The 15,330-nt window shown below is 41.6% G+C and overlaps 2 protein-coding genes across 2 annotated transcripts in view; both read right to left on the bottom strand.

Annotated features, from left to right (window-relative positions):
• Positions 1–362: 362 nt before the first annotated feature.
• The window catches only part of LOC308298614 (transmembrane protein 65-like), a gene marked incomplete at both ends in the record, with an annotated part of 38,182 nt that continues 23,214 nt past the window's right edge, over positions 363–15,330 (bottom strand). Inside the window, 6 exons of the mRNA XM_080742257.1 lie at positions 363–515; positions 2,493–2,598; positions 6,178–6,220; positions 10,657–10,711; positions 11,136–11,203; positions 13,629–13,673. Coding sequence (XP_080598383.1) covers positions 363–515; positions 2,493–2,598; positions 6,178–6,220; positions 10,657–10,711; positions 11,136–11,203; positions 13,629–13,673 — 470 coding nt within the window. The remainder of the gene's footprint in view (positions 516–2,492; positions 2,599–6,177; positions 6,221–10,656; positions 10,712–11,135; positions 11,204–13,628; positions 13,674–15,330) is intronic.
• Positions 3,096–5,468, bottom strand: LOC308308107 (leukocyte elastase inhibitor-like; the record flags this gene model as incomplete). Its single annotated transcript, XM_080753475.1, has 2 exons — positions 3,096–4,328; positions 5,391–5,468. 2 exons carry the CDS (start codon positions 5,466–5,468, stop codon positions 3,096–3,098), a joined length of 1,311 nt encoding a protein of 436 aa, XP_080609601.1.

The following is a 15,330-nucleotide window of genomic DNA, read 5'->3' as shown; positions in this document are numbered from 1 at the left end:
CAGTTCAATAGTCTCAGAGCAGATGCCAGATCAGGGTGTGAGGAGAGAAGTATGAACCGAGGTGAGAGAGATTCATCCCAACATGTGGGTCAGTCAGTGGAATGCAATGGTGGAACAGTTGGCTTGTGGAGTAAAGCGCAGCAGTTCAATGATTGATGAATCACCTTTCTCCTCAAGACAAGTCCAGAATACCTTTGTTGAGTTGAGTTGAATGTCACATGGTTGGCAGTTAGCACTGCAACTGCAGTACAATGCCACTAGACTCCACTCTTTCAAGCAATCCCAACCAGTCCCAGGTATAAAACTGTGATAGTATGATATTCACACAGTGTTGGTTCAGGGTGTGGCCATAGCATAGCACCTCAGATTTGGCTGCTTGTTGTCATAGCGGGTGTTTGCGTCTCCTCCTTCCCCTCTTTCGTCGCCTCCTTCTTCTTCTTCTCCTCGTCGTCTTTGAAGAAAAAAAGGGGAAACATGCCAAGAATACAGCCGATTCCCACACCAATGGCCTTACCCTATGCAGAGAAAAAAGGAATTTAAGAACATTTAAATTTCAACAAAGACCTCCTGCTAAATATCATATATTCAAATAAGCACCTAAAGGCACAATTACTAAACTTTAGTCAGTTCATACTTTAATTAACCAGGTAGTGTAATTTAGATGAAGAACCCCTTTTCAAAATGAGCCGCAACAGCAATCTGTTTTTCTTTGCATGAATAATACTTTTTTATCCATAGTCACCTCATTGCAAGTTTAGGAAGTCGTGGACATTTGTTTGGATATCAATATTTTCTCCAGGGGACTATTTTTGTCTAGAATTGCCAGATCAAATACAGCTTACGGTGGGCTGAATGAACACAATATGCCAGATCAGCAGTGTGGTCTTTCAAAACCTCTGTAAGGATCGTTGTTGTATGATAGACTACGACAACTGGACAAGGACGTGAATATTAATTTCAATAATCAATACAAATGTATTAATTATGAAAATTAACATTACACGCTGTTATGTAACAGGATCGTCGTGGTATGACTGACTACAACAACTAGACAAGGACGTGAATATTAATTTCAATAATCAATACAAATATTAATTATGAAAATTAACATTCACGTCCTGTCCAGTTGTCGTAGTCAATCATACCACAGCGATCCTTACACCTCTGAGCAGCAGACTAACTAAGGACCCACCTGAAGTAATCTGACAAACCTTTCTTTCTACAATCAAATAAGTTTCATCTGTCTACACTTAACCATTTAAACCCTACATACTTTAATCGACAACCTACCAACAAATGTCTGCAATTGTTTTTAAGTTTACTTTATATTGTCTGTTGTTTTGTAAATATTAATGTTGTGTTGTGATGTATCTCGATGGCACTGCAAATGAGGGCAACCTCAATGTCTTTTCGAGAATAAATAAAGGTTGAATGAATTAATACTTTGTTCCTTATATTGATGCCAATAAACAAAACAAATTCTACTCCTTGTAAAACAAATTAGAGAATTAGCCGATCTACAAGCTCACAACTCACCACAATGTAACACACTGTGAGGTTGCATATCTTGTTTGCAATGCAAGACAATTTTTTAAAGGCAAAATCTGATACATGATCTTTGTGAATAATGTCTGTGCAATCTCTCCGGATACTTATGTCAGGGTAACGTTGACCAATCCTATTTATTCAGGAAAATGTCCCTAAGGTTAGATATCTCAAAAATCATCTTAAAATAAACTAGAAATGCTGTTCCTACGAAACAGTGTGGAACACCATGTATGCCATGGGCATGAAGATCTACCCGACAGGCACTCCAACATAGACAGGTATGGGCATAAAAATCTGCCCAATGGGCACTCCAACATTACATCTGAGACTCAGGTCGCACTTGTTGGTGGTTAGGGTTAGGGTTAGGGGTACTGTCTGCGGCACAAATATGCGGCGGAAATATGCGTCGGAACTCACTCTATAAATAATGAGGATAACATAGTGTTCTCGCCTTTCAGGCGAACCCACAATAATACTGGCTTATATGCAGTTTATATGGACTAGCCGCACCTGAATATAAGCCCCAGGAGCTAAATTTAGAGCTAAAAACAAATGTTTACATATATAAGCTGCACCTGACTATAAGCCGCAGGTGTCCTTCCTGCTTCCCGCTAGAGCGCAATGGCAGCGGAAAAGTTACCCTAGTAATCAATAAAGTTACGTCATTGATGATGAAAGTTACGTCATTTTTGAGGAGTTACCCTGCCATTTCCAATGGCAGCGGAAAACAAGTTACAGGTTACGCTAGAAGTCTGTAAAGTTTCCCTAGAACTATAATGTGTTTCCCCGTCAGGTGACCACACTAATAATAATAAAATACTAATAATATTAAAATTATACATTGTCAGTGTTTCTGACTGTTGCAATTTGTTTGAGGTTAACCCCTTATAATCCATAGAATGCCTGGACTATGTGGGATTTAATGGAATACAATGCTTGCTTACTGAGTGGGAGCTGACTCTGGTCTGCCACATATCAGCCTGTTTCGGGCTGAGATCAGGAATCTTCATCCCACACCGACACGCCAGGGCCTCCACGTAACCAGCTAGCCTACAGAACAGGAGAAAGAGGAAGAGACAGAGAAATGTGGGCAGATAGGGAAATGGTGTCAATAGAGAATTAAATATAATAAAAACTTCACAGTACCACAGGTACTAGTCACAGAAGGACATGACTTGCAAATACATGTTATATTGTGAACATAGGTCGCAGTTTACTGTGAGAACCGGCACAGTTTGTCCGTATACAGACGGGTAACGCCTGACACTGTGGTTCTCCTGACACATCACTGTCTTGGCCATCTGGCCAGTGTGGCACAGAGTCATATTGAAGTCACAGTGATGTGGACATCAGGGTAGTCGATATATGGACATAAAAGGGGTTCCCCTGTCATCCCAGGGATCTGGGAGCGCATAGTCTCGTTAGGTGTTATTCGGCTCTGCAACTTTGGAAGCACTGTTTCGTAAAAACAGTCTTCAACCTGGAAGTAGTAATCTGCAAAGCTTATTTCAACCTAGAAATGCATTTGTTGAGTAAATTTACTATAATCACATTTTTGTCTTATTCATGATCTCCTGTTTAATACAAGAGATGAGTTGCTCAACACGCCTCCACTCATCATCTTCTGTTGGATCAGGTGGTGAAGAATCATCTTCGGAACTATCAGGGGAGCAGCATCGGCCTGCAAAGAGGATGCTCAAGGTGGGTTTGTGTCGTATGAAGATGAGGAAGGGGTGGTCAGCAATGAAAGTGGCAGGCATATCACCCGCAGCAATCATTTCGCAGCCAATGTAAGAAACGGCACCTGCCTCAGTGCCCTCTTCGTTCACTTCCACAAAGGCCTTGTGCACCACCGTGGAAAGCACCAGGTCGTTGGCTGGAGACATGCCAGAGAAGTCACTCCGTTGTTCGTCAAAGGCGTCCTCCATGCCCATCTTGATCAAGATGTCTTTCATGTCATATGACGCCTCCATCTTGAAACGAGGCAGGCCCAGGTCAAACTCTTTGTGCATCATCTTGTCTGGATTGGTCCAGTCCATAAACCTTCGATAGTTTAGCTTATTTTCTAGCTGCTCCAGGCCGGTTGTATTGTCCTCTATCATATCTGGCAGAAAGATGAGCATGCTGAGGTCTTTCACAGAGTAGGGCAGTTCCAGGATCTGACACCTGACTTCAGGAATGTAGGCATAAGGGAACTTGGTCTGCTGGAACATCATCTTCACCGGCTTGCATTCAGTCTTGTTGAGTCTGAACTTTACATCCCTGGTGCTGTGCCTAGGGAACGACTTGTCCCACTTGGCTTTGAAGTAGATGGCATTGACCAACACCAGTCTGGTAAGCAAGTCCTTGATTTTGTCTTGTGTCTGTTTCTCCACCCAGCTGTTAATGTTAAGCCTGGCCCCTTCTGCGTTGCCAATGAAGTCCACAGGCTCCAGCTGTGCATCATAGTGTTTTCTGGTGGCACTTAAGAACTCCTCAACAAACTTGTAGGACTGCTCTCCATATAGGCGGTTGGCCAGACTGAGGGCGTAGGAATTCCTTGACTTGTTCAGGTCACCCATAAGCTTTGAAAAGTCAATATGGACGTTGCCCTCAAAGTGCAGGACCTTTGACATCTGTGTGGCTGTGTTGCCACGGGCCCCCAGCAGCACCATGGCCAGAGCAGAGGAGATGCTGAGAGGAGAGTAGAACACATTGCCAGTGTTGTTTTTTGACAGCTGTTTGAACAGAGAAGGAAGGAAGGAAGAGGTTTTGCACACTGCTGATCTCCAACCCTGACCCTGATGTGACCAATGTCCTAATGTAACAACTTTTAAACCAATCAAGTGCCATTCTGTCCATGACGTCACGGTTAAAAAAACTGCACAGACCAATCATGGGCCGTTATGTCCATGACGTCACGGATCTCCTTGTATGCCAGACCAGACCAACAGATTGTGGTCAGTGTCCCAGGCGGCACCCAGCTGACACCAGCCCAAACCCCAGGCAAAGTTTTAGCCAAAGAATTCATGGAGCTCCTGCTCTCCGTCTTCATCAAGCTCTGTCACAACCCTCGGTCGTGATTTGCTATTATCTTTAGTATTATTATTAATCTGGTATTCTTCCATGCATGGTTCTGACATTAGGTATTTTTCTCTCGTGCAGTGTCCTTGGTCATTGCCATGGAGACGGAGGGCGGGAACTTCTATCCGGAAGGAGATTGGTAAATCTCTGTCCCCATTGGCCGTGCCCAGTGCCCACTGACACCGTGGGGAATTGTTTGTCAGAGCATAAAAGCCTCTGTCTTGGCTCTGAGAGAGAGCACACCACTTAGCCGTGGGAGGGCTGCTCTCTGCCTGCCGACTCTTTTTGTGTCCGTTTGGTTTAGTTAAATCTCCTTAGGAAAGGGATTTCGTTTTGCTTTAGGTAAAGTTACCCTTTTGTGTTCTGTTCCCATTAATAGCCTATTTTTGTTCGTTTGTTTCTTTTCCTTTTGAGTTATTGCTGGAACTGTCAAATCACCAATACTTAAGGTTTTGTTGATAACACATGTGGACAGTCATGTCCTCCTTGTAAATACATCAATGGTTGCATTTTGATATCATGTATCATCTCTGGGTGACTGATTGTCTCCCCTTGGGATAATAAAGGTATCTATCTATCTATCTATCTATCTATCTATCTATCTATCTATCTATCTATCTATCTATCATATAAATATCTCCTTGAGAACCTTTGCACCTTTGTACTGACAAGTGTTTGTAAATGGCAGGACCATCCTGATTTAAAAAAAGGCTATATGTCAATAAACATGGCAGTCTTTTTGTAAACTGGCTGTGCCCTAGACCAAGATGGTTCCTAACAAGCTCTTCCCGAAGATACTGCCCTCCACCTTCGTAGGAGCGGAAGCAGGCCACGAAGCAGTTCCACCAGGAGACCATCGGAGAGATGGCCGGCAGGAACGGCCATGCAGGGTAAATGCTCCATTGCCCCATTGAATCAAAGAGGACAGCCCAAGTCCTATCTCAAAACATTATTATTCACATGCAAACAAGAATGAAGAATAGCAAATAAAAGTAAATAAAAGTAAAAAAATTAAAATAAACAGATCACCAGGGGACCACAGGTTGAAAATGTATCTCCTCCCCTTCATCTCTCTCATAGCCTGTCGTTGCATCTAGTTGTACAGAGGAGGAGCAGTGGGTATTAACCATGAATGTATTGATCTACTGTAACTTGACGCTCAGCTGTAAGGGCCTGATACTTGTGGCTATTTCTTGCATTTTTTTTTATTTTTTTTTAAGTGGAGGTTGATTTTAGGATACTGTATAATCCCATAGAGGAAATTCAATTTCAGCTTCACAGTTCACACAACTGATAGCTACTCAGATGATTATGATAAGTTGTCGAGGGGCAGCAGTTTGGTGTTAAGTGTTTTGCAACACAAAGCCTGGGGCTGGGAGGTGAACCGGTGACATTCTGTTTACCAGAAGGCCTCTCTACCTACTATTAGCTATTAGTGGTATCTGCCCGCAAGGACTGTGTAATTGTTTATTATATTTTGACACTCGCTTTGGCAATGAAAACGTATGTTTTCTCATGCCAATAAAGCTCATTTGAATTGAAAATGAATTGAATTATAATTCTTACCCAAGTCCTGCCAGATCAGATACCAGGTTGCCTAGAGCAGCGGCTGGAAAGAGAGAGGTAGAGAAACCATAGATGGAAAAACAGAAAGAGTGAAAATCAGTTATGCCGTTATGACATTACAGTTTGTATGACTACAGTATGACCATCACAAGTCTAATATTTTATGACTGTATGGCTGTTCTTCCATGGACAAACATATTAAGGTGACTTATTGCAGGAAGCTCGAGGAATGTGCTTCACAAGTATCCACTTAAAATGAACACTGTCAATCTTTAGGTGATGTTTCCATCCATGTATTTATTTATTGAGTTACTTTTCTTTTTCTTTCTCTTCTGCACTGTCATTTTGTGCATCCTAATGTCATTGTATAACTGCGTTTCCTTTGCTTGATGTTCCATGTAATCATTGAATTGACTTGTTGAAATGTGCTGTACAAATGAAAATGCTTGTAACACGGTACATATTTACAAAAACAACTTTACAACACATGAAGATTTTGTTTGATGTGGGCTTTTTGAGACGAAAAGGAAAGTGTACCTAAGCATCATCTACTCTATTGGCTCATACTGATTACCTATTGTTGTGCTGACTAATCACCACATGAACTAACCTATACTACAACCTTGTGGTCAGAATGAGCGATACAGTATAATGTACAAACACATCTAATACTCATGGCCCCTACGCGACCTGGCGTTTCCCAAGGAACCTAAGCACAACGGTGGGGGCCAGTGGTGGGCTAGGAGGTAGGAAGCGCTTCGCTGTGTTCACTTGGACCGCGCGGAGGTGCCGAAGGTCGGGGGGATGAAAATGTACTATTCTGTCCATAACGGCACATAACTCATTACATTACAGACCCTAATTTATCAACAATGGTTTGTGTTACCACTAGAGAAGGCAGTGAATCTGCTTTATGGAAACAAGGTTTTTCATATCATAGCAGATGGCCACGGTCAGCTGTTCAGTGTCAAATGTCAAACCCAAATGTACTGCTCTGACTGCAACATTCACCTACATAGAGCATGTCTGATCCAAATGGAACAGAGCAACACACACACATGCACACACACACACACACACACACACACACACACACACACACACACACACACACACACGCGCGCGTACACACGTGCGCGTACACACGTGCGCGTACACACGCACACACCCTGAATCTTTTCTTGTAACCGTAGCTCCAAATCTTTGTTAATCAAGAAAACACCATTTTTCTTGAGGTGTCTGCCTGGCATTGTGAACCTCAAACTATAATAATTAATGCGCACGCACGCACATATGTAATGGGTCCATACTAGCACTTTATTGCGGTTCTGCAGTACTCTTTCACAGACAGCATACTATCACAAGTCATTATGCAGCACAGAACTGCACCAATCCACACACGCATGGGCACACACACGGGCACACGCACAGGGCCACCTGAAAACATTAAGCTATAGTTTACTACTGTAAAAATTGTGCACATTTAATACAACTCCTAGGTTGGTTTCATGAGCTAAACTGTATAGATAGCAAGGGGGGAAAATGGACACCATATACGATGCTTAATTTAGTGAATTTACCGTAGATGGTAAAAACAGACCCAATTGCATTCATAACGCTGAGGTTTGTACTGTGTAGTATCAGCAGACAGAGGCTGTGATATCAGGTGTAAACAGAAGAGGGCCACAGAGCTGCATAAACCAACTTTTCATGCGCTTTAGTTTTCTTCCTCACATTCTATCTGTGGTAATTCAGTTTCACTATACCAGTGGTTCTCAAACTTTTGAATGCCATAGTAGGCCCTCAAATTACTAAAGTATTTGGCCACAGACCCCTGATGCCAGGTGCCAGGGAGGGACCCCCCAGACGAGATTTGTGTTGTTAAAATGTTACAAAAAATGCAAACATTTTCATTTCACGATTTCTCAAAAATAGCATATCTACAAGCTCACAACACATCACGATGCAACCCACCGTGAGCTTGTGGATAGACCATTTTCCAAATAGCCGGTATAGGTTTTTAACCAGGGGTGTTCAATGTTTTTCAAAGACCCCATAGCTGACAGAATGATGACGCAGATTTGATAGTAGGGGTGTAACGATATAGTAACTGCATCGAAATATCGTTTTTAACTTTAAAAATCGAAGTATATCGAAATGAAAACAGCTCAAATAAAATCGTATTGTTTAATCATTGTATCGATACTACCTACTTGTGCATTGTATTTAGTATTTTTAAGAAGAAAAATGAAAACGAGGGGTTGTTGGTAGGTACAATATGTGTGTACTGGAGGACACAATAGTAGCCTAACTACAAAACAAAACAGTTTTGATGTGAACAGTTTATCATTGAAATGAGGGAATAAAGGAAAGATAAGGTAAAGCTAATCTGACAGAGAAAAATATGTACTTACAGAATACAGACATATGTATGAGGATTACAGTTACAATGCTCAAAATATTATTGAAATCATATCATCCTGTTTAGTTTAGTTGAGATTTTTCATTTGGTATATTTGAGGAAATGTCTGCAGCGCAACCCCATAGGTAAGACCACATGGGCACCACAGCACAGTTAACATTGATGCAATACTCTGTCAAATTTGAGCACTTTGAAGGGATTTTACATTCATGCCTTATCAACATCTCAGCAAAAAGATTAGGATTAAGAGGATTAAAGACAAAGAATGAACATCTACAACTAAAGAATACAAAGGTGGAAAAGGTTTTGGTTTGATTGTCTGTTAATCAATACATTAACCTTTTAAAACTTTTCGAGCTTCCCCCAGACATTTACCATCACCTCCGTCATCAGTTTATTAATCTTTCTCTATAGCCATGTTTCCATAAGCTTATTCGAAAATAGGAAGCAAATTATCAGAAATTCGCATTAAGACAAAGCAAATTTAGCCTGTTTCCTTTTGCCGAATTAGCAACGGTCGCATGAGTTGATCCGGCTGATTTTTTCAGACCGAACCGAGACGTGAGCACTGCACGTCTGACTGCTGTGACTTGAGTCACAGCAGATCGATCGATCGCTACACAGTGCATACTCATCCTGCAAGTTTCAGCGTCCTCTGGAAGGTGGCCGATCTGCAAGCTCACAACGCGGCGCGGAGGAGTGGATGCGAGCTGCTGTGAGCTTGTAGATCGGCCACTTTTGGCACACGGTGTGATGAGGAAGTGTTAGCCACGGATGGCTTGACTCCGGGAGGTGAAAACGGGAGGAATTTACACACGGTCCGTGTCACTCCGTGTGTGACAACCGTTTTTTTTGTGGGCTAACGTTATACAATGGAGGTTAAGCGGCAGGGGAAAGTGTTAAGTTGGAGGACGATATGGACCCAGAACATCATAATATGTATTCGCATTTATTGTCTGACCCGTTTCCTTTCACAAATGCGCATTTAGTTTATTCGATAAAGCCTCAAAATCCACCTCCTCCAAGCGGATAAAAGTTTTTGCAGATAATGAAAGTTTATTCAAATTTTGAAGTGTTTCCATAAAAAGATTTAAGCGAATAAGCCTTAATGCGCATTAAGAGGCGTTATGGAAACGCCACTTATGATACTTTAGTTTAAATGACAGAGGAGAAAACGGATGCTGAAACTGACTTATGTTTTGCTTATGACTAAGAGAGACCAACTTAACAACAGAAAAATACCAAAATGGTCACCCCAAAACACAGTCGCCCCGGTGCGAATCTGTCTGTATTCACCTGGTATTTCTAAACGTAACCTCAGCCAACTATGCCTAAACCTAATCTTATTCCTAAACGTAACTTCAGTAAAGCCGTGCCAAAACCTAACCTTACTCCTAAACTTAAAGGACAACTTTGGTAATTTTGGTATAACAAGGGTTCTTTCTACCGTTTTAACGATTTTAACGATTTTGATTTGCATGCATGTTGGGGGCATGAATGCAAGTGGCTAAATATGTCTTTTCAGACACAATAAGCCCATTCCCAAGATGCACTATAATCTTTCATGGGCAGATATGACGGGGGCTGGTGTAAATAGTAACAAATAATTTGTCGGCTTATTGTGTCTAAAAATGCATATTTAGGCACTTGTATATGCATGCCCCCACCCACTGAAATCAAAATACTAAAATCGCTAAAACAATAGAAAGCAGTAGGCCTAAATGAAAACATTTTAACTCATCTTTTCTTTTCTCTAATTACAATCTAATAAAGAACCCTTGTTGTAAAAAAATTAAGTTGACCTTTAACTTCAGTAAAACTATTCCTAACCCTAAACCTATTTCTAACCTTATCCTCAGTAAAACCAATACAAGAATACAAGAACCACTGGTAACTATCTCAGGGCTTCAGTGTGAGATCCCCTTAATTAAGCTGCAGTGCAGATTAAGTGTTGAGTCCACTGTTATCCTAATTAGCTAGCAGAAAGAGGGAAACACATTAGGGCATTACTCAGGTCTGAAAACGTAAGTCTACTGAAAGTCTTTGGGATGTCTTACCTGCCATAGTTGAGATTCCCAGGATCACGCCAATGGATAGCTCAATCTGTGTGCCCTGGGGAATATCAATAAGTAAGTAAATACACACATGGAGATTGAAGATATTGAGAAAAACATACTGAGTATGTTATTAATCTCATTTAAATGTATATTTCACATTTTCATTTTAAAAGTCCCACTAACATCAGTAGTCTTTTTGGCAAGTTGGCAAGTTATGAATGGTATGCCTTCATTCCCCAACACAGAGGCCAACGTATTCATTTATTTTGTTGATTTAAAATGACAAATAGTGATCAAACTAACACGTCACAATGTGGCACGGTGTGGCACGTTGTGGCATGTTGTGTGCTTGTAGATGGACAATCTTTGCTATACAGGTGTGCGTTGAAATCTTGACGCGCAACCGTAAGTGCCCGTATCGATGTGCTAGGCTAGGGCACAAAAGAAATCACTGCACAATAGTGTAGAGAGATACTTACTGCAACAATCATGATGGCATTGTCCAGGAATCCAAATCCAACAAAAGGGATTGCGTTGTGGAGTAGAACTGCAACCGAACAAATGCAAAAACATTCATTCAACAAACAGTCTGGAGTCAGTGGAGTGTTTGCAGATTCTGTTTGTACATATGTAATAAGCCTAAAAACAAGGTGAACAGTGGTTCTCAAATGTCAAGGATCTGCAAATTGTCCCAGACCGCTGGCCTTACAGACTGGGCACCTAGGCCTGACAAACACACTACATATTGATGGTACCAAATAGCAAATGCAGCTAATACAAGATTAATAACATTGTGTTAGTGGAAACTTATTTAATAAATAAATAGAAAATCTTATTACAAAATGCATGTTTCGTGATTGAATGTGTAGCCATTGGCCATGTTTCCCAAAGCAATATTAGCCCTTCGTAACTCACGCATGGTCGTAAAGACCGAGCCCCGACAGTCATGTTCGGGTTTCCATGGGTTCGGGTAGAGCGACTTATTTAGCCCCCTACAACTACAGCAACATTCAGATTTCACAAAAAAAGTGCTTAATAAAGTCTCATACCTGTCTAAATACGGAACGGCATTCTATAATTACTCGTATCCTCCATGTTCTTTAATAAAAAGCCTTTTATCCCATCGTTTTCTGCTTTCCCTTGTATTTCCTTGTGTTGCCCATGCATGCACACCAAACCCAATGAGATAAACAGAAAGTGATCAGATGAAAGGCTTCTTATAAAAGAACACGGAGGATACGGGTAATTATAGAATGCTGTACCGTATTTAGACAGGTGTGAGACTTTACTAAGCACTTTGTTTGTGAAATCTGAATGTTGGTGTAGTTGTAGGGGGCTAAATAAGTCGCGGCCCCAACCCATGTAAACCCGGGAACATGACGGTCGGGGCTCGTCATGTCAGCTTATAGAGGAAGCAATAAATAGCTTCACTTTAGTTTACTGTGAAGAATATCCTGCAAGGTCTCTGATTAACATTCCCTTGTGGCCTTCATTGCACCACTGGCATGCAGAGGCCAGAGGACGTGTTGCCCTTGTGGCTACCCCCTTAGTGGCAGGGGGCATCACTGTCTGCTATGGAAAGAGACACTCTCGGGACCTGCGAGTCCTTCGGGAAGTTGGTGCGTTCCACTGTACCATAGGGAGGGGCTCTTGTGCTATTATTGGATGTACGGTATATGACAACAGACGCCTAAGGAGGGCTAAAAGAATCATGGAAGACAAGCAACTCCCCGAAAACAGTCTGTTTGAGATGATGCGGACTGGCAAGCACTTGAGGTGTCTTAAGGCCCAGAGCTCTAGGCTCTGAGAAAGCTTCAACCCAGCAGCATGGAGAAGAGACAAAAAAGCTAAGAAAAAACAAACCACACACAAAAAGGTTGACAAAAACTATAACTAAAAGCAGTGCTCTTCCGAGCACAGGTCTCCGCCAGGTGAGGAATGTTGGTTGTGGGCATGTATTGTTTTCTTATTTCGGGACAGCTCTGTCCTCATCACATAACTATAGACACAGGGCCATATATATTTTTCGTCCATGCTAAACCCAAAACCCCTAAACTTCTTTGCCTATTCTTACTGTTACTTACTGTTTTGAAAAACATTTTGAAAAACTTCAAACAGCCGATCTACATCTAAACAGTTGTGAGCTTGTACATGAGCTATATGAACTATTTAAAATGTTTTTCAAAATACTAGTAAAAAAAAGGCGAAGAAGTTTTTTTGCCATGTCCAAACTTCTGAACTTGAATGCAGCATGTTGAATTGCTCTCTCTGTGTAGACATCCATTTCGTTACGCCATATCTCCAGTTTTGACTTGATTATTTCAGTGTGGTATCAAGCACTGAAAATAGCCGACCTCCAAGCTCACGATGCGTTGTGAGCTTGGAGGTCGGCTATTTACGGTATTTTCACCAAAAGGCCCCTTTAGACATTTTCAGCCCCTGCCTTTCTAACATTCTCTGCACGTCCCTGACTAGCACTGTTATCGTATAAGAATATACTTAGGTATGACAGTCTTTTCCCTGCACATCATCACATGGGTATACATGAACTGCTGGGCAGAGCACACATCTAGAACCAGGGGGACACCATCACACTGAGTTTATTCTTTTCTCCATTCCCCTACGGAGAGGGTTCAACACTACTAACAAAAGTCTTTCTGTCTGTGTGACGTAGACCTCTGCGTAGGAGAGTGTCCTTGTTCTTGACCCCAGAGCTACAAATACAGTACATGGACAATATTTGCATCTGTGAAAATTCAATCCAATCCACTATATTTAACCAAAGAATGACTATTTTGTAATACAGTCAGTGTAACTGTTAAACCAATTTCCCAATAAGCACAGTTCCCAATGGGTATTGGCCTAGTATTAACACTAGTACACAAAAGCCTTTTTCTACATAGGCCTACTCAAAGACGCTTCACAAAAACAAAACAAAACAAAAGCTAAATACTGAATAAAAGCAGTCTTACCATATCTTAACTGTGCTTGGGTTGGTGGTGCAATTTCCACATCCCCTGGAAGGGAGAAAGAGAGAGAGAGAATTAGGCTGATTATATAACACATTATATCTGCTCTCTATGGGGGGAGTGTACAGTAAATGTCAGCCAGCTGTGAAATGGCAAAACAAATCATTCAAGACAGAAACAAAGGTTACAGAGACATGGAGAGAAAACAGACTTGAGTAGCAGAGAGGAAGGAGCAGACAACCTTTCCTCTCCTCCCTGCTCCTGTGAGTAAGACAGAAAATATGTTATGTCACAAACTGTCAATCAGATCCTACAGGAGCACTGTTGAAGCTACGAAATATGCATGTGTGAGTGTATGTGAAAGAGAGAGAGAGAGAGAGAGAGAGAGAGCGAGAGAGAGAGAGAGAGAGAGAGAGAGAGAGAGAGAGAGAGAGAACGACTGTGTAAGACAGAGTGATACAGACAGAGAGTGTACCATCCCCACCAGCAGATTTAGCATTCAGTTATCTTCAAGTATGTATTTTAATTTACTGGTGAATGTCATGTCAAAAGAAAAACTGCTGCGAAGAAAACCTGTGAACACCAAATTGTAGCACTTGCAATGTGTAATGGAGTGTGAATGAGAGAATTTGAAGTACATTATAAAAAGCATTTGATTTGTCAGAGGACTACAGAAAGCACTATATTAAAAAAAACGCCATTTGGCAGTTACCACATAATGTCATCAAGTCATGATTTCCAAGGTTCCCCAGCATATTATGTGGAAAAAGCAATAGTTTCACTCTAGGGCAGAGCTAAATTGCTTCCACTTACTGATTGGGGAAGGTCATTGAAATGGCAATGGTCCATCTATCGTTAACGCCTCCAACACAAATATGGCCTATGTTGCCATGCACGCAGGGTTGCAGACACGCGCGCATGCATGCAAGAGCGTGCACGCACACACACACACACACACACACACACACACACACACACACACACACACACACACACACACACACACACACACACACACACACACACACACACACACACACACACACACACACCTTCAACTCTTCACCTCCCCTAATTACCTCTATGGTCTCTTTCCTCCAGCTCCCTCCCTCTCTCCCCCCTCCTCTATCAGAAACTACTGTACTGGGTCACATTACCAGCCCAGCCCAGGGCTGTGACCGTCATAATGCTGACACAGTGGAAGAAAATTCACCTCAATAAGGGTCCTTTTCTTTAATGAAATACTACATACCAATACCACTTAAATTGAAATCAAGTCCTTTAAATTCAAGTCAAGACCTGGATAATGGGTGGCCACTGGCCTCCCCAAAAGTTTGCAAACCACTGCTTTTACTTCCTCTACAAGTTAATGGACATAGGAACTGCTGTGTCCAATGCATACATAATTTATCAGTGGCCCAGGCTTCTGACTTGCTGCATTACAGAATGTGATGCTCTACAGTACTATCCCTGGCTGTCATATTACATATTCCACCACTTCAAGCAATAACAATCAGATAACAGGTGAGCCCCTATGGAAAAAATGTCTCTCATTCTGGAATGAACTACAGTATCTAGTATTGGACAATAAGTCGGCTATACTGTACATCTGCCTCAGTGTGTTTTAATGAATCTTTGGAATATTTTTGAATGCAATAAGTAATAGCTCTGAAGGCTCTCTGTCATAGATTACAATTTGTATTGA

The sequence above is a fragment of the Nannobrachium achirus genome, assembly GCF_963921795.1.
Source record: "Nannobrachium achirus genome assembly, chromosome: 2".
NCBI lineage: Eukaryota > Metazoa > Chordata > Actinopteri > Myctophiformes > Myctophidae > Nannobrachium > Nannobrachium achirus.
Note: the sequence above shows the minus strand (reverse complement) of the source record. Positions and strands in the feature narration are given on the sequence as shown.